The sequence below is a fragment of the Carcharhinus amblyrhynchos genome, chromosome 24, assembly GCF_965287045.1.
Source record: "Carcharhinus amblyrhynchos chromosome 24, sCarAmb.v2.hapA, whole genome shotgun sequence".
Lineage (NCBI taxonomy): Eukaryota > Metazoa > Chordata > Chondrichthyes > Carcharhiniformes > Carcharhinidae > Carcharhinus > Carcharhinus amblyrhynchos.
This window is the reverse complement of record NC_137347.1, coordinates 22,966,687-22,985,784: the sequence shown is the minus strand read 5'-3', so window position 1 is coordinate 22,985,784 and position 19,098 is coordinate 22,966,687. Positions and strand designations below refer to the sequence as shown.

General features: G+C 43.7%; 1 protein-coding gene across 1 annotated transcript in view; it reads left to right on the top strand.

Moving 5' to 3' along the window:
- The window catches only part of stpg1 (sperm-tail PG-rich repeat containing 1), a 56,061-nt gene that overhangs the window by 21,358 nt on the left and 15,605 nt on the right, over window positions 1-19,098 (top strand). Inside the window, exons 2-4 of the mRNA XM_080211392.1 lie at window positions 2,123-2,241; window positions 16,932-17,033; window positions 18,195-18,374. Of these exons, the coding sequence (XP_080067518.1) occupies window positions 2,123-2,241; window positions 16,932-17,033; window positions 18,195-18,374 (401 nt within the window). The remainder of the gene's footprint in view (window positions 1-2,122; window positions 2,242-16,931; window positions 17,034-18,194; window positions 18,375-19,098) is intronic.

Sequence of the window (19,098 nt, the reverse complement as noted above, 5' to 3'; positions counted from 1 at the left end):
GTAATTGAGGACAGTATAGTCAGGCGGATAGGTATAGTTGTCTGCAGCCAAGAGGGGGAGTCCGCACGGCTGCCTGACTGATGCCATGGTTTGGGACATCTGCTCTGGGCTGGAGGGGAACTTGCAATGGGAGCAGGGGGTGGAGGGAGAGGTTACAGGAAGAAGATCCAGTGGTCATGGCCCATGTATGTACCAACGACATAGGTGGAACTCGAAGAGAGGTTTTGCTGATGGAGCATGAGCAGCTGGGGACTAAATTACAAAGCAGAACTTCAAAGTTCATCATCTCTGGATTACTATCTGAGCTACAAGGTAAATCGACCTCAGTTAAATCCATGGCTCAATGATTGGTGTGAGAGAAATGAGTCTGATTCATGAAGCAATGGAAAAAATGGGAACTGTATCACATGGATAGCCTTAACCTGAACCATGTTGGGATGAATGTTCTGGTTAGTGGTATATCTATAGCCTTCTAGAGAGGGCTTTGAGCTAAATGGTGAGAATAAGGGATCAAACTTGGGAAGATGTGATGAATTAAATGGAGAAGACAAGACAAAAGGGCAAGGTAGGGATAAGGGATATGATGATCAGAACATGGTTTCAAAGAACAGAATGTACAAACCTAAGAGTGCACCAGTAGATAAGACTAGAGATTACAAAAATAGTAAGAAGACAGAACTAAAGGCTCTGTACCTGAATGTTTTTAACAAAATAGAAATAAATATGTGACCTGATCGCCATTACAGAAACATGGCTACAGGACAACAAAGGCTAAAACCTAACTGTTCAAGGGTACAATCTTATGGGAGGATGAATAACAGTAAGTGCTACTGTCCCATTTTCTCATAGCTTCCACTGAAATCCCAAGTAACTTTGTGTGGAATCAGGCAGGAAAATCCAACTCTAGTTTTATAATGTTATTAAACCAGGATAATAATTTTTTAAAAATTGTATTTCAGTTTGTTTTGACACATTGTTGGTTCAGTGTGAGAACACCAGTGACTAAAGCTGGGAATCCAGATCTGTTTTCACATTCTAAGAGTATCCTACATGAGAATATAAATAAATCAGCTGTAGTTCTCCGACCGTTCACGCTGGTGGGATTCTCCAGTCCCGCTGCGGGTCTGCGGGTTTCCCATCAGCGTGGGAATTCACATTGATAGTGGCGGGACCAAAGAACCCCGCTGCTAGCAAGCAACGCGCCACCGTCTGCCGGTGGGGAACTGATGGCTGGGAGGCCAGAGAATTTCACCCATCACACCTGATATTGACAGATTCAAATGATTCAAACTGTTTATATGAAGATTAAACTAATGCTGAGAAACCAGAAGCATTTTCAACTGCAGGCACTGTATTTGACTCTGCCTTCGCATGTTTTAAATGATGACACGCAATTACTTGAGGATAAATAGTGCGAAGCTCTTGCTATGATTGCTCTGCATCCCTATCTATCAATGAACAAAACAGATACAAGGTGCTTCTCCCATCAGCACCCATTATGCATCACAGTACATAAGAACATAAGGACAGAGCAACTAGGAGGAGTGGGTCATTTGGCTCCTTGAGCCTGATCTGCCATTCAATAACATCATGGATGATCTTTTCGTGGACTCAGCCCACTCACCATAACCCTTAATTTCTTTACTGTCCAAAAATTTATCCTTGCCTTAAAAACATTCAGTGAGGTAGCCTCAACTGCTTCACATAGAATTACACAGATTCACAATCCTTTGGGTGAAATATTTCCTCCTCAACTCAGTCCTAAATCTGCCCCCCTTTAATTTGAAGTCATGCCCCCGAGTTCTAGTTTCACCTGCCAGTGGAAACAACTTCCCTGTTTCTATCTTGTCTATTCTCTTCATAATCCTATATGTTTCTATAAGATTTCCCCTCATTCTTCTGAATTCCAATGAGTATAACCCCAGTCTCCTCATAAGCCAACACTCTCAACTCTGGAATCAACCTAGTGAATCTCCTCTGCACCCCCTCCAGTGACAGTATATCCTTTCTCAAACAAGGAGACCAAAACTGTACAGAGTACTCTGCATTTCTTATTATTTTTTTCCTAAGTTAGTGAATACGATAGATTTTCTAATCTGTATTTATTATTGTGGTTCTGTAGGATTCAATTCATCATCTATCGTCGCTACAATACCAACCAAGTATCAAACAGTGAGGTATGAAATACCCGAGAGGAAAGGGTTTGGTTCTCAGGCGAGGAGATTTGATGATGATGCGCAGGTAATAATTCTTCACACTTCCACCAACTGATTGCAACTACAAACAATTTTTAAATTATTGATTAAAATCATATACTGTATATATGTGCTAAGATGGTGAATTTCAAGACAAAAGGACTCCTTATTTTCACATAGTTTAAACTTTCAGTACTTCCAGCTCAGAGAGAGCATGGTGTCAGTGTTCAATAATGAGCCTTGGGTGCTCTGCCAGACTCCCTTTATGAGAGACAGACAGAATGCGGGGATCCCAGATGCATTGGTTGTCTGACATGTAGGGAACCAAAATTCCGCCCACTCTTTACAAAGCTAATAACGTTGGGCAGGAGGAAGAGACTTGCTGGACAGCGAGTTCCCACTGGAGGCCATTTTGCCCAGTGCATAAGAAAAATAGCTTCCACGGTGGCATGATGGTTAGCAGCTCTGCCTCACAGCACCAGGGATCCAGGTTCGATTCCAACCTTGGATGACTATCAGACTGGAGTTTCAATCAACCCTCACTCGCTCACTCCCTTCCAATTCATCACAGAACATTTTACTTTGAATACAAACACTTTCAAGTTCCCTTTCAAGTCACAGATCGTCCTGCCTTGGAAGTAAAGCATAACGTGGAGATGCCGATGTTGGACTGGGGTAAACACAGTAAGAAATCTTACAGCATGTGTTTGCTATCAAATAAACCTGTTGGACTTTAACCTGGTGTTGTGAGACTTCTTACTTGGAAGTATATCACCAGTACTGAGGGTGTCTGTCCACCATACCAATAGCAGGGGTGTATTCAGGAAGGCAGTTCACCACCACCTTGTTTGGAGATTAGCAATAAAGGCTAGCCTTGACACAGCACCTATTATTACATGGATTTAATAAACAAAATCAAAAATGCCTAACAGAAAGGAAACTTTCAACTTTTAGATTTCCTATTAGTTCAGCAGTCCTTGCATTTTTCCTTTGGCTGTGAATTGCTTTGGGATCTCCTAAGGTGCAGTAGAAATGCACATTGAAATCTAGGTCCTAGAAAAGAAAACACAATGGCTGGAATCTCCATGGGAAGATGATGGACTAATGGTATTATCAGAAGACTATTAATCCAGACATTCAGTGATGTTCTAGGGACGGAGGTTCAAATCCCATGACAGCAGATGGTGGAATTTGAATTAAATAGAAATATCTGGAATTAAGGATCTACTGATGACCATGAAACCATTGTTAATTGTTAGAAAAACCCACCAGGTTCACTAATGTCCATTCGGGAAGGAAATCTGCCATCTTTACCTGGTCTGGCCTACATGTGAATCCAGAACAACAGCAATGTGATTGACTCTCAACTGCCCTTGGACAACTAGGGATGGGCAATAAATACAGGCCAACCAGCGATGCCCATGTCCCACAAATGAATAAAAAAGATAACATATTCTGGCACCAGGACCATTTCTGGGTTCTGAACCCACTTGAGCCAAAGGCCTACCAGCAAAGGAGATCGTCCATGAAGCGATCAATTAGCAGGCTGTCTCCACAGTCACCGTGAGAAACATGGGAGGGTGGCCCACGGGAGTGTGCAGCCCACAACCCCTTCATGAGAGTTGGCGCCGTTGAAGATGAGGGATACCGGGGGCTGCCTCAAAATGGAGGCACTCATGAAAGGTTTCAAAGTCAGTATAATAAATCAAGGCTCAGAATTTTGAGGAGCCTCAGGGTGGAAGGGAAACACCTCCATCAGATGCTGTGACCACAATTGGACCTCTTCTTTGAGCCTTTTAGCTCATTCAGTCTCTGATAAGCCATCTGACTTCCAACTGAGGCACAGTGGCACAGTGATTGGCACTGCTGCCTCACAGCGCCAGGGACTCAGGTTCAATTCCAGCCTTGGGTCACTGTCTGTGTGGAGTTTGCAAATTCTCCCCATGTCTGTGTCTGTTTCCTCTGGGTGCTCCAGTTTCCTCCCAAAGTTGTGCAAGTTAGGTGGATTGGACATGCTAAATTGTCCCTTAGTGTCCAAAGATGTATAGGTTCGGGGATTAGTGGGATTACGGGGATAGGGCCTGGGTGGGATGCTCTGTTTGAGAGTTGGTGCAGTCACAATGGCTGGAATGATCTCCTTCTGCACTGTATGGATTCAATGAGAGGCTGTCTCAGAAGATTGCAGGGCTCCTGACACAGAAGGGACGCCTGTCCAACACTGGAAAATAACATCAATGTTAGAAAGGTCTCTTAATTCCGGATTTAATGATGTTTATCACTTGTTTGCCTCCATTGACTGGGTTGCTGGTGTCTGTGGCACGCTTTCCCAAGAAATTGCCCAGAGGGAGGTTGGACCATGTCAGGGAACAGTCCTGAGGGAGTTTTTTGCTGCTTTACTGGGGCTTACTTGAGCTCCAAAACTAGTCCCACATGACCCAGAAGATTCCATCCAATGTTTCAACTCACCTCACCTGATCCATAAGCAATGTAAAACCACCATAGTACAAACTGTTAGGCTATAGCTGTGGAATGTTAATGTCACATAAAACACTTCTGCTGGATCTCAAGAGAGAACAATGTGGGACAAACATGGATGGTGAAAGAAAACATGTTAAACGCTTGTGAGGGCCCACAGCAGGGTACGTGGGAGAAAACCACTTTAGCTTAGCTGAAAAAGTAATTAAGTAGTGCTCTAGCTCCTGGCATTTGAGATTGCACAGTCTTGTGCCACAAACATCTGGGGTGGGATTCTCCAATCTCGCCCATGCCCACCTCACTGCCAGAGGAGAATTTGGCACTCAGCTGAAACTCCATTCATTGCAGTGACCCTGGGGAGTACCAGCCATGGGAGAAATCAGAGGTTTTTGGCAATGGTTTCTCATTCATGCCCAGGGCCCGTTCCTGTCTCAAATCTTCATTACAGCACAAAAGGCTAGTGCTACCACACAGCCTCTTTAAAACCAACGTTAAATCTTTTCTTGGGTCCAGTGGCATCATTCGCATCTGTGAAAAGAAACATTTTTTCAGAGTTGACTCGTTATGTAATATCTACTTATAAAAATACCAGGGATGTAACAATCTGACCACCTTGATTAGAATCACAGAATCCCTACAGTGCAGAAGGAGGCTATTCAGCCCATCGTGTCTGCACCGACAACAATCCCACTCCGGCCATATTGCTGTAACCCCATGTATTTACCCCTGACACAGAGGGGCAATTTAACAAGGCCAAACAACCTAACCTGCACATCTTTGGGACCGTGGGAGGAGACCAGAGGACCCAGAAGAAACGCACACAGACACAGGGAGAATGTGGAAATTCCACACAGACAATCACCCAAAGCTAGAGTTGAACCTGGGTCCCTGGCATTGTGAGGTAGCAGTGCTAACCAGTGTGCCACCATGCTGCCCTGATTGCCAGGATATCACTTATTTTGCCTGTATCCCCTTGTGTGCATCTACAGTCCTTAAATCATTGAATCCCTACAGTGCAGAAGAAGGCAATTTGGCCCATTGAGTCTACACCGACCACAATCCCACCCAGGCCCTATCTCCATAACCTGACACATTTACCCTGCTAATCCCCTGTCACAAGGGTCAATTTAGCATGGCCAATCCAGCGAACCTGTGCACATCATTGGACTGTGGGAGGAAACCGGAGCACCCAGAAGAACCCATGCAGACACGGGGAGAACATGCAAACTCCACACAATCACCTGAGCCCAGAATTAAACTCAGGTTCCTGGCGCTGTGAGGCAGCAGTGCTAAGCACTGTGCCACTGTGCAGGATTAGAAGAATGAGGGGAGATCTCATTGAGACGTATAAGATGATGAATGGGATGGATAGGATAGAGGTGGAGAGACTCTTCCCGCTCAGAAAGGATAGTAGGACTAGGGGGCACAGCCTCAAGATAAAGGGGGGGCGGTTTAGAACGGAGTTGAGGAGGAACTTCTTCACTCAAAGGGTGGTGAATCTCTGGAATTCTCTGCCCGTTGAAGTGGTGGAGGCTACCTCGCTAAATATTTTTAAGACGCGGGTTGATGGGTTTTTGATAAGAGAGAGGATTAAGGGTTATGGGGAAAGGGCGGGAATGTGGAACTGAGCCACGACAGATCAGCCATGATCTTATTGAATTGTGGGGCAAGCTTGAGGGGCTAGATGGCCTACTCCTGCTCCTATTTCTTATGTTCTTATGGGTGACTGGCTGATGGACAGAAGACAGAGAGTTGGTATAAATGTTTTTTTTTCTGGATGCAAGAAGTAACTAGTGGGGTGCCACAGGGTTCGATCCTTGAGCTCCAGCTATTTCCAATCTATACTAATGACTTGGATACAGAGGGTAGAAGACTCTGTAGCCAAATTTGCACATGGCACAAAAATAAGCAGGTCAGTAAGTTGCAATGTGGAAATAAGAATCTTACAAATGGATATAGATAGGTTAGGAGAGCGGACCAAACTGTTGCAGATGGAGTTTAACGTGGATAAGTGTGAGGTCATGCATTTTGGTCGCAAAAATGGGAAGGCGACTTACTGTCTAAATGGGGAGAGACTTCAGGGTTCCCCGGTGCGGAGGGATCTGCATGTCCTCATTCATGAGTCAAAGAAAACTAGTGTGCAGGTACAGCAGATAATAAAGAAAGCAATGGATTGTTGGCATTTATAGCTAAAGGAATAGAATATAAAAGAAAGGAAGTATTGTTGTGACTATACAAGGCATTGGGTGAGGCCGCACCTGGAGTATTGTGCGCAGTTTTGGTCTCCTTATTTGAGGAAAGATGTAGTGGCATTGGAGACAGTTCAGACGAGGTTCACTAGATTGATTTCAGAAATGAGGGGTTTGTCATATAGGCCTATTCTCTCTGGGATTTAGCAGAATGAGGGGAGATCAAATTGAGATATACAAGATGATAAAAGGCATGGATAAAGTAAACATGGAGCGGATACTTCCTCTTGTGGGGCATTCTAGGATGAGAAGCCATAGTCATAAGATAAGGAGTAGCAAATTTAAAACAGAGGTTTGTGAGTCTGTGGAATTTGCTACCCCAAAGTGTGGTGGATGCTGGGACAGTGAGTAAATTTAAGGAGGAGTTAGACAAATTTTTAATTGGTAATGGATTGAAAGGTTATGGGGAGAAGGCAGGAAAATGGGGATGAGGAGCATATCAGCCATGATCAAATGGTAGAGTGGACTCGATGGGCCAAATGGCCTCATTCTGCTCCTATATCTTATGATCTTATGAACTTATGAACATGGTGAGTCTTATGATTCTCTAGAATCACAGAATTGTTATGGCATAGAAGGAGCCATTCGTCCCAACATGTCTGCACAGGCTTTCCAAACAAGCATCCTGACCCTTAATGCCATTCCCCTGCCTATTCCCCGTAACCCTGTACATTGTTTCTATTCAAATTGTGTTTACAGTCAACACAAGTGTAATTTCCATTTGGGTATAGAGCAATCACTTCAAGGTGATCTAAATATCTTCATAGACATCTTCATTGAGCTTGTTGCTTCTTGTTTGTTGTACCAGGTGGTGAAATGGTTGTAAGTAAGAGTTGAAACAGACATGGGCGTAATAGCTGGAAGATTATAACTGCAATTGGGGAGTAGAGGAGGAGGGAGATGAGCAGTTATCAAGAGGAATGGAAGACGTGGGTTGGAATGTATGGCTGGAGAAGATTACTGGGTGAGGCTAGGAAAAGATTTCAAAATGAAGATTGAGGATTTTGAAGTTAATTTGATGGTGCAGAGAGTGTGTGTGTGTGTGTGTGTGTGTGTGTGTGTGTGTGTGTGTGTGTGTGTGTGTGTGTGTGTGTGTGTGTGTGTGTGTGTGGGAGGGGGAGGTGAAAGGTAAACAGTGCTTTATTGGCATGGGACCTGGGCTACGGAATTCAGGGTCAGTTGAAATTTGACTGGTTAATAGCTAATAAAGAGATCATTTCAGAGATCGCACTGTGAAGTGTCAAAGGCTTGAGTGAAGGCTTTAGCAGTGATGGCAGTCAAATGGGGGAGGACAAGGAAAGGACTGGTGGTTTTGAAGACTCAAATGAGGGTGAAATGGTCCTTAAGCAACATTGGACCCAACCTATAAACATCAGAATTGTTGATAGAGGCTAAATAAATTGCGTCGAGATACAACTGAACGGCTCCAGCTCTGCCCGTCCTTGAGCTGTAGAAGTGTATAACACATTAGGACTTAAAGTTAGATATAGTTAGTTAAATTATACGGCAATAGCCCTGGAATCAGTAAAGTCGCAGAGAGGTTGATCTGAGTGTGAACGATCTGCTTGCAGAAGCTGACCATATATAAATGACTTTGCTGAGGGGTAGCATGTGGATGATGAACGAAGGGGACCAAGAATGCAACCCAGGACACACAGGCAACCGTGCAATCAGGAGAAGAGAATGGATTTGAAAATATCCAAACCAGACACTAACCGCAGTCACAGTGTGCAAACAGTTCAGACGATTATAAAATTTACTTTTACTGACCAAACACAGTTAGAGCTGAACAAATGCTTTTGTTTGAAATACGTGGAGTTTAATGAGCTCTAAGATGAGCCACCAGATGGCAAAATCTGCCAGAGGTGAAAGGAATTTAACAGTCATTTTCTAATAAAGTTTGGTTAGCCTGTGAACTGTGCAGATTAGGGGCAGGTAATGTTTGCCAATGAACGAGAAAGCATTCTGCTAAGTATGTGAAGCTGTTCTGAAAATATAGTCCATCTTTCCATTAGGATTTCCAGTTTGCAAATCACTAGTAATGGTTGAACACCCCTTCAGGTCATTGCCTCTCGCCTGGTCCCATTTCATATTGACACACCTACCTGTCTTTCAGTGCCCATTGTCCACCTCCCACTTTCACCCCATTTAGGGTTCACACTATCCCCATTCTGCCCTCTTCCTTCAGCACCACTCCTGGTTCCCACCAGTGGCCACTGCTACTCGGAAACATGGAACTCTTGGAAGGTGGTCCGGGTACAATTTCCTGATCTTGCAAAGACATCAGGAATATTGCTACCTACAGTATTCGGCAGAATTCTCTGGCCAGAGCACCAGACAGCAGCCAAGAGTAACAGTGAAAAACAGAGCCAGAAATGGCAATGATGTCCATCTGTGAGCATAACAGATATTCACCGAAAACCTCCAACCTCGTCCGTGGCTGGGATTCTCCGGGGCTGCTGCAGTGAATAGAGTTTTGGCTGAGCGCTAAATTCTCCATTCTTGCTGGCAGCAGGGCGGAATGGACGAAATCAGAGAATCCTGGCCAATGATTACAAAATACCGAATTCCAGTTGTCCAGACGAGGGACTCCAATTTAAACCTTCTATAGGTGAGTGATGAGTTTTGAGCTGGAGGAAATGAAAGCTTTTTAAAATTTTCTTTCCGGGGATGTAAACATCGCTGGTCAATCCCTTATTGCCACTACTGAATGGCTTATTCAGCTGTTTCTGATTCAACCATATTGCTAGGAGTCTGGAGTCAGGGGTAGGAGTGTCTGGAGTAAGCCAGACCAGGCAAATTTTCTTCCTTAAAATAATTTAGTTTCATGGCCACCATTGATGTGATAAACATTTAATTTCCAACTTTATGAATTAAATTTAAATTCTACCAGCTGCCTTGGTGGGATTTGAACCCTTGTCCCCAATACATTAGCCTGGGCCTTTAGTCCAGTTACGTTCCCACTACACCATCATCACCCCTGAGATAGTGCCATAGGATCTTTTACATCCAGGGGTCTTTGTTTAACATCTCACCTGGAAGGCAGCAATGAAAGCCTCTCCTGGCAGTGCCTGGGACAGGGTACTGCCTGAGCATGACACTCTCTACCCTGAGAGCTGTATTTACCTACCTGTGTGACCCCTACAGGGACAGGTCTCCATTTGTTGGATTCCTTTCAAACAATGTTGGCATGGCAGACTGACACAAAATGGTTACTCTGAGGTTTTAATCATTCCCTTGTACAATTCAATTCTCATTCTCCAAGATTGGACTCAGATGCTTTCTGCATCTAATGACACATGGTGCAGACAAACCACATGCTTATGCCAGTTTCCATTTCCAGTTTTTCTCGTAACCGGTTGTCAAAAGCTATATCTTGAGGGTGAGATAAGAGTGGTGCAATAGATAGAAATACTTTTTTTTTGTTTAAGGAGAATGTTTAAAGATTCAGCTTTGTTCTATGGGCAGTTGGATGTGTCTGGAAAACATTTAGCTCAGATGCTGGGAGAGCAGGATAATTACTCATTTTAGCCACGTGGTGTATACTTAGAATGGGGCAAATGAATTTTTGTTTATAGATGAAGATTTCCCTGGGTTTTTAATGAGGTTGACTGTTGGGGTCATGTGGCTAATAAGAGGAACTATGTCTGCAGGAGAAAAAAACAGCTATTCAGATCTGGCTGGGTTTTGTTTGAAGACAGAGTTCTTCAAGCTGCTCTGAGAATCATTTTCTCTTTCTGAAAGCTTCAAGACTGTCTAAACTCAACGTAGCAAACATATTAATGTGTGCTCACTGTATTTAATGTGGCATTGCAGATCCGTAAGTGGGATGTTGCTTATTTGGGATTGAAACAGTGATTAGTTAAATATTAAAGTTGTTTTCAACTGTTAATAGTTAAGCTGCTTCATTTGTTAGAGTTATTGTTAAACTGTGTTATTAAATAAAGTTAGAAGCAAAATATTATGGATGATGGAATCAGAAACAAAAACACAAAATTCTGGAAAATCTCAGCATGATGAAGGGTCATCTAAAATTGAAACATTGGCTCTTTCTCTCCCCGCAGAGGCTGTCAGACCTACTGAAATTTTCCAGCATTTTCTGTTTCTGATATTAAATAAAATTTGTTTTACTATAAAAGACAGCTAATTTGTTAGTGAAATTACTATTAGAGCAAAGCATCCTATCCTCACATTTATGCCAAAATAGAAAATTGTTGGGGTCCAGCCTGTCTTCGTAATATTGACGTGCAGTTTGGAAGGCAAATGCAATGTTAGCATTCATGTCGAGAGGGCTAGAATACAAGAACAGGAATGTACTTCTGAGCCTGAATAAGGCTCTGGTCTGACCCTATTTGGAATATTATGAGCAGTTTTGGGCCCCATATCTAAGGAAGGATGTGCGGGCCTTGGAAAGGGTCCAGGGAAGGTGCACAAGAATGATTCCTGGAATGAAGAGCTTATCGTATGAGGAATGGTTGAGGACTTTGGATCTGTACTCATTGAAGTTTAGAAGGATGAGGGGGAGGGATCTTATTGAATCTTACAGGATACTGCATGGCCTGGATAAAGTGGACATGGAGAGGATGTTTCCACTAGTAGGAAAAACTAGAACCAGAGGGCACAACTTCAGGCAAAAAGGCCGATCCTTTAAAACAGAGATGAGGAGAAATTTCTTCAGCCAGAGAGTGGTGAATCTGTGAAACTCTTTGCCACAGAAGGCTGTGGAAGCCAGGTCACTGAGTGCCTTTAATACAGAGATAGATATGTTCTTGAATAATAAGGGGATCAGGGTTTATGGAGAAAAGGCAGGAGAATGGGGATGAAAAAAATATCAGCCATGATTGAATGGTGGAACAGACTTGATGGGCCGAGTGGCCTAATTCTACTCCTATGTCTTATGGTCTTATATACCTTAAGGTTCTGGTCCAGTACCCTAACAAAGGATATCACTCCACTTCTAACATGGCTGACCAGTGGGCTCTCCCGCTCTTACCAGCTGCTATAGGGTGTTGGAAAGATTTACAGGTTGATAATCAAACTCTTTGGTCATTTGATGAACACAACTCCTGTGGCCATCAAATCCTGGAATGGAACTCAAACCCAGGGCTTCTAACTCAGAGGCAGGGACAATACCCACAGTGTCACAAGATTTCACTTCTCCAAAATTCCCCGCATGTTGATAGTATGTAATCTTTTTCTATTAATTTAAGATACAAGGTTATAATTGAGGGCTGAGGTGATCAAATCAGTTGAAGGAAATGCCATTGGTGAAAATTCTATAATGTTTTGTGCTGCTTTTATTGTAAAGAGGAGCTGAGATAAACATTTCTCTACCAAACAAAGCTTCTGTCATGTTTTGGGTACATTGGAATACGGGGAACTAGTGAATTTAGCAAGTGTCTTAATTGTGGTTTGGTGGGATTAGTGGAATGAAAATTCAGTGAATGTTGAAGTCTACAATTATGGGCAAAGCTATTGGATGTTTTGTCTCAAAGTTGTCTTTAATGAAACAGAACCTTGTGATAGCCTCCCTTATGTAATGCCAATGAGTAAGGCAGGTTTCTTCAGATATACCCAAGTAGGTGTGCCTGTTGGCCTTGCAAAATGTTCCTGGGACAAGGGTGGGAGGTTCCCAAATGCCTGAGGTTGTAATTGTACATACCTTTATTCCATCTAGGCGAACTCCCGTTCCTCCTCCAAATCAGTGCCTGTCATGGGAATGTCCAGAGAAATTCCCAGTTTATTTGCTACTTGCTTTATGTTCAGTGGGCCTCACAAAGAGATTCTGAATCTTGTATGGTTGAATATTAATTGATAACATATAACTATGTACCTAAATGCAGAGTGTAGCCCACGCTACGAGCTAACTCCATGCTTGCTTCTGCACCAGTCTCTGTCCAGTGAACAACTCTCTCGAGTCTCAGGTCATGTCTCTCCTTACAACACACTGTGACCCATATTGTATCCCACACCACATTAGCCTTTGCTATGACAATTACCCTTATACTAGACTGCCAGTATTCTGCAATGAGTAACTCCCCTCTGTCTTTCCAGAGCCTATCCCCTATTTTCAGGGCAAAAGTCAATAATGTGATAGAATACTCTCCGCTCACTTGGAGTGTGGCTCCAGCAACAGATCTGATGCAATCCAGGACAGTTAACATGATTCCTACATTTTAAAAGGGAGAATTCCAGCCATAATCTAGTTCAGGAAACCATGACAAGAATTCCCCGGCTGTCCATGCCAGCAGGATCTTCTGGTCCTGACGATGGCGCACCCCCAACATGGGTTTGCTGGCAGTGCGGGGTGCAGTCAGTGGGAAATCCCATTGACAGCAGTGGGACCAGAGGAACCCACCATCAGAGAATAGTGTACTACCTCCCGCCACGAGAAACATGCAGCTGGGTGGCCAGAGAATTCTCCCCATGGACCAATTAAATTCATGTCACTTGTAGGAGGGAGTCCTTACCCAAAGATGGAATGGAAAAACATTTAAAAACTGAAACATTTAACAGGTTTCAAAAGGGGAGATCAGGCATAATCAACATTTTCTTCTCTGAAGAGCTAACAGAAAGGGTAGATTATGGCTGGAATTCTCACTCTGATGGGATTTTCTGGTCCCGTGGGCAGTGCAGCCCTCGCTGACAGTTTCCTGGTGGTGTGAGATGGCTTCGATGAAAATTCCCATTATCTGTGGTGGGGCCAGAGGATCCCCCACTGGCAAACAGCACACTGCCTCCCGCTGCTGAGAAGACAGCTAGATAAAGCACTTGGGGTGAATGGGATCAAAGATTAGGGGGAGAAAGCAGGATTAGGCTCTTCAGTTGGACGATTGACCATGATCATGATGAATGGTGAAACGGCTCAAAGACCCAAATGGCATCCTCTTGCTTCTATCTTCTATGTTTCCATGTAAAATACTGAGGGGAGGCCAGAGAATCTCACCCGATATGTATTTGGATTTTCGAAAGGTCTTTGAGAAATTACCACAAAGTAGACTCTTGACAAAGGTCAGAATATATGGAGTCGGGGGACAAGGTGAGAATGATAGTAAAGATAAAAAATAAAGTATACTTGGAAAAAAATTAAAATCTAGAAATTTGCAATGGTTGATGAAACCAACATTCAATGTTTAATGAAATGATTTGGAGCTGGGAATCAAAATTTGCAAATAATGCTATACAAAGGAGGACTTCAACAAAATAGAAGACGGAGTTTATAAACTTTTCGGATGTGTATGTCAGGGGAGGTAGTGGCATAGTGGTATTGTCACTGGATTACTAATACTCTGGGGACCCAAGTTCGAATCTTGTTATGACAGATGTGGAATTTGTATTCAATAAAAATCTGGAATTAAAGGTCTAATGATGACCATAGAATGACGGTTGTAAAAATCCACCTGGTTCATTAATCAATGTCCTTTAAGGAAGAAAGTCTGTCATCCTTACCTGGTCTGGAGATCCACAGCAATGTGGTTGACTCTTAAATGCCCTCACAAATAGGTAGTTAAATTTGTAGATTGGTTACCTGCCACGAGTGGATGATTAGCCTGTGCCAGTGATGACCCACCACTAGGAAGGTTACCTGGTGGAGGAGACCTTTTGGCCCACTTACCTGACACCAATAATTCTGACTTTTCCCCTTCTTCTGCCTTCATATCCGCCTCCTGTGGGTTGCTCATTGAGAGAGCAAGGCCTCAAAGAGATTTGCACAAGGAATTTGAGATAGAAAGTATGTAGGTTGAATGTGGGAGTATTAACCAAAGGAATTCAGGTTGCTCCTTTTTGGGGAAATTAGAACTTGCAGAGGTTGGGGAACAAGAAAGGGAACACTAGAATAATCAAGCCTAAAAGTGGGCACACCTGGACAATCTTCCAGGTTGTTGAATAGTTGCCAGTATATAATCTATACAGGAACAGCTTTGATAATGGCAGTTAGTTCTGGAGCACAAATCTTCAGTGCTTCAGTCCAGAATGCTATCAGGGCTTAGAGCCTTTGCTGTATCTACTGCATTCAGCATTTTCTGAGATCACATGGAATGAATCGAATTGGATAAGCTAAAAGAAATTGATGAGTGTAAAATCAATCCTTCAATCAGTCTCCTGCTGCTTAGTTGTTATCCCTGTTGCATGTCACTTTTGGTTCTCTTCTGCCACTTCAGTCACTGTGTTGTGCTGTTTGCAACTTACATCAGTGTCAAACACAATCCAAGGACTCTTCACATTTCTAACACAAGGAAACAAGTGATTGGTTCACCCCTTATCACAAGTTAATGAATCAGCTGATGCTACACTTTAATAAGCGAAAGGTAATGCTGGGATCTGAAGAAAGAACAGAGCAGAGGCTACTAGAAAAACTCAGCAGGCCTGGCAGTGTCTATTCAAAGATCAAGAATTAACTTCTTGAGTTCTCTGACTCTGCGTCAGAACTGAAGGGAGAGAGAATATGTTAGAACTGTAGAAACAGAACAAGGGGTAGTAACTTTAAGAACAAAGGACAGATGGCTTGGTGTGAGGGAGGGAGCGGCAGGGGGTGGTGGGGAGTATTGGGAGGTGAAGGCATACTTCATTTGGTTTGACTGTCCATCTTCTTTGTAAATGGAAACACCAATGGTGAAGGGTATTGAATGCCTTCATGTCTAAGGTTGAAGGCATTGCACACTTACCTCTGTCACTACTTTCCCATTTGCTCCCAACCTCTCCCACAATCACCGATCCAATAACCTGCTCACAGGGGGTCAGTTTCAGTTCGACCAGGGCTCCAGACCTCATTACAGTTTTGCTCCAAATCTGGATGAAAGAGATGAATTCCAGGGCTGGGGTGAGAATAATTGTCGTTGGCAACTAGGCAGCATTTGACCACTGTTTGGCATCAAGGAGCCCTATTGAAACTGAAATCAACATGAATCGGGGAAAAGTGCCCTTTGGTTGAAGTCACACCTAGCATAAAGGCAGATAGCTGTGATTGTCGGAGGCTGATCAGCTCAGCAGCTTATCACTGCAAAGATTTCTCAGAGCAGTGTCCCAGGCCCAGCCATCTTCAGCTGCCTTATCAATGAAAATCTCTCCATCTTAAGAAAGAATGGGAATGTTCATTGCTGGTTACACAATGTTCAGTTCCATTCTTTGATGTTATGGTGATCTGCATCTAGCAAGACCTAGGCAACAATCTGGTTTGTCAGCTAAGTGGCAGGTAACATTTACACTGTGCAAGTGCCAGCTAATGACAATCTCCAACATAAGAAAGTCTAAACAACTTCCCTTGACATTATCATTACTGAAATGCCCATCACCTGATGAGTCACCACTGAACAGAATCTGGACCTGCCATATAAATACTGAGGTTGCAAGGACAGGTCAGAGGCTGGGGAATCCATGGTGACCAACTCACCTGCTGACTCTCCAAAGCCTGTCCTTGGCACAAACTGAGAGTGTGATGAAATACTCTCCATTTGCTTGGATGAGTGCAGCTCCAACAACACTGATGAAGCCCAGTATCATCCAGGACAAAGCAGCCCACTTGATCAGCACCCCTTCTATCACCTTAAACATTCACTCCCTGCACTATCAAGACATTGCGAGTGGCACTGTGCATCATCTACATGATTCATTGCAGCAACTCACCAAGGTTCTTCAACTGTACCTTCCAAGCCCTTGTTCTTCTGAGTGATGGAGGTTTGCAAACACATGTGAACACAACCACTTCCTCATTCTCTCCAAGTTACGGATCATCTTGGCTTGGAAATATTGTCACTGAATCAAAAGCCTACAACTCCCTCCCTAACAGCACTATAGGTATACCTATATCACGTGAACTGCAGTGGTTCAAGAAAGTGGCTTGCCATCACATTGTCAAGGGCATTTGAGGTTGGGCAATAAATGCTGACCTAACCAGTAAACCCCACATGTGGATGAATCAAATAAAATCTCTGCTGTGATAGTGCTAGTGACGCATTAATACACCAATATCATATGTTGATCAATAAGCATTTACATCGACATTCCTTTACAGAACGAAAACCCAGGACCAGGTTCCTATGGTTATGGTCATGGATCGATTGAAACTTTCAGCACTTCTGTCTCCAAAAGAGGAATGGGAGGACTTGCGTCCAAAGTGAGTTTCTACATTCTCTTATCAGAATCTAATTGTGATATCAAGGAACATATCCAGCCCTTGTTTGGTGAGCATGTTGCTATTTGTGCTAATTGTTCTGCAAATGGTTGAGTCTTTATGTAAACATTCTCCTTGAAACAAACAAATAACAGAATCTGTGGGTGGAATTCTTCCATGCTCCCTCCAGAGGGATAAATGGTGTGTGGAGGTAGGGGTGGGGGTGGGGAGACAAATTGGCAGAAGGCCTGCTAATTGGATTTACATCATTGTGAATTTACAGTGGGATCTTGCAATATTGCCCACCATGGCAGCTGGAGGCTGGCATGAAACCAATTCGCACCCTACTATTGGGATGTAGCTGAAGGTCCAATCAGAATCTTGCATCTAAGTCCGGTTCTCTGTGACGCCAGCGGGAAAACACAAAAAACACACACTGGCCCAGAACAAGTTTAGCCCAACATGGCATGCCAAAGGTTGGGACTCACCTGAAGAAGGCCTGGGGCTGTGTCTGGGAGTTTGGAGTAGAGGCAGTCAGCAATCCTGGAGCCTGGAAGACCACAGCAGGGGGTGGGGGAAGCATCAGTCATTTGGATTTTCCAATTTGCGTGTCTTGAGATGGTCCATTTCCCAGCCTCAGAGGTTCCTGGAGATCCATCCTTTTCCTTCAGGAGTGCGTCTTTTTTCTTCAGTGGTGGGTCAGTGATGTCATGTGCTTTTTCAATGTGGCATCTGAGTATGAGGGCAGACCGCAGGCCATCATACTCAGAATTTGGTATGATGGCATACACATTTGGTGTATGTGCTTGGCTGAGGAGGCAATGGTGTGAAGCTATCATGTGTGGGATTATGAATAAACATCTCTAAGTCAGAATCCAGCCACAGAAAACGGTGTGAAGCCCTGGATGCTTAACTAATTATGCCAGAGAAGATATGGGGATGTTTCCCACCAGCCCTTGCATGGGAAGCACTCTCCATCCCTACCATGGGACTCAGTGCTGGATGCAAATAACAGATTGTCAAAGCCTTGTGCATGGGAAGTCTCAGATCAATTTAAATCAATGTCAGTTGGAGACTGACATGCACTGAGTCCTTTCCACATTATTCTCTCCATTCCATAGCTATTCCAATGGTAACATTTCTTTCTTTTTACCCATTGCTTAGGCACCTCGTCAGGAGCGGAAAAGATTTTCTCAGACTCCAGGAGCAAATGCCTACAATATTCCATCATCATTTTTATCAAAGGTGGATTATCACTTGGGGAACAGCAGCATGTTCCAGCCTCCCATTGCCATCAAACTGGATGATATCAAAAATGTGACACCAGGTCCCAATGAGTATGATGTGAGTAGCGAAACTTGACATTACTGAAAGGTTGCTGCAACTGGAGGAAAGTATCAGAGAGCTACTAACTGAGTGAAGCAGTATGTCATCACGTTAGAGTCCAAAACGAGACACAAATTAGTTCATTGTTGATCACAGTGATTTATTTGAACTATTTTTAAACTCACACACTTGCTAGAGGCGGCACGGTGGCACAGTCGTGTTTGGCACTGCTGCCTCACAACGCCAGGGACCCATGTTCAATTCCAGCCTCGGGTCACTGTCTGTGTGGAGTTTTCACATTCTCCCCGTGTCTGAGTGGGTTTTCTCCGGGTGCTCTGGTTTCGTCCCACAGTCCAAAGATGTGTGGGTTAGGTGGATTGGCCGTGCTAAATTGTCCCTTGGTGTCAGGAGGATTCACAGGGTAAATGCGTGGTACTTTTTTCAATGTGATGTGACTGAGCTATAGCAGGTTGAGGCACAGATAGAGGCAAATGTGCGATAACAGCACCAAGTCCTGTTAATCTGCAGTTTCACTGTTACAATCTCTCAATCACATAACATATGTTGGGTAGCAAATCCTAATTGACTGATAGTTCAGTATAGTTCCTTGTGTAAAATGTGGCTTCATTCACATATTGTCAAATGACTTGTGTGCCAGTAGTAATGTGCGATGTGTAGATTACAGGGGCGGGGGATGGTGGGGTTGCATATTACGTGTGCGATGCGGGGGAGCGGTGGCAAA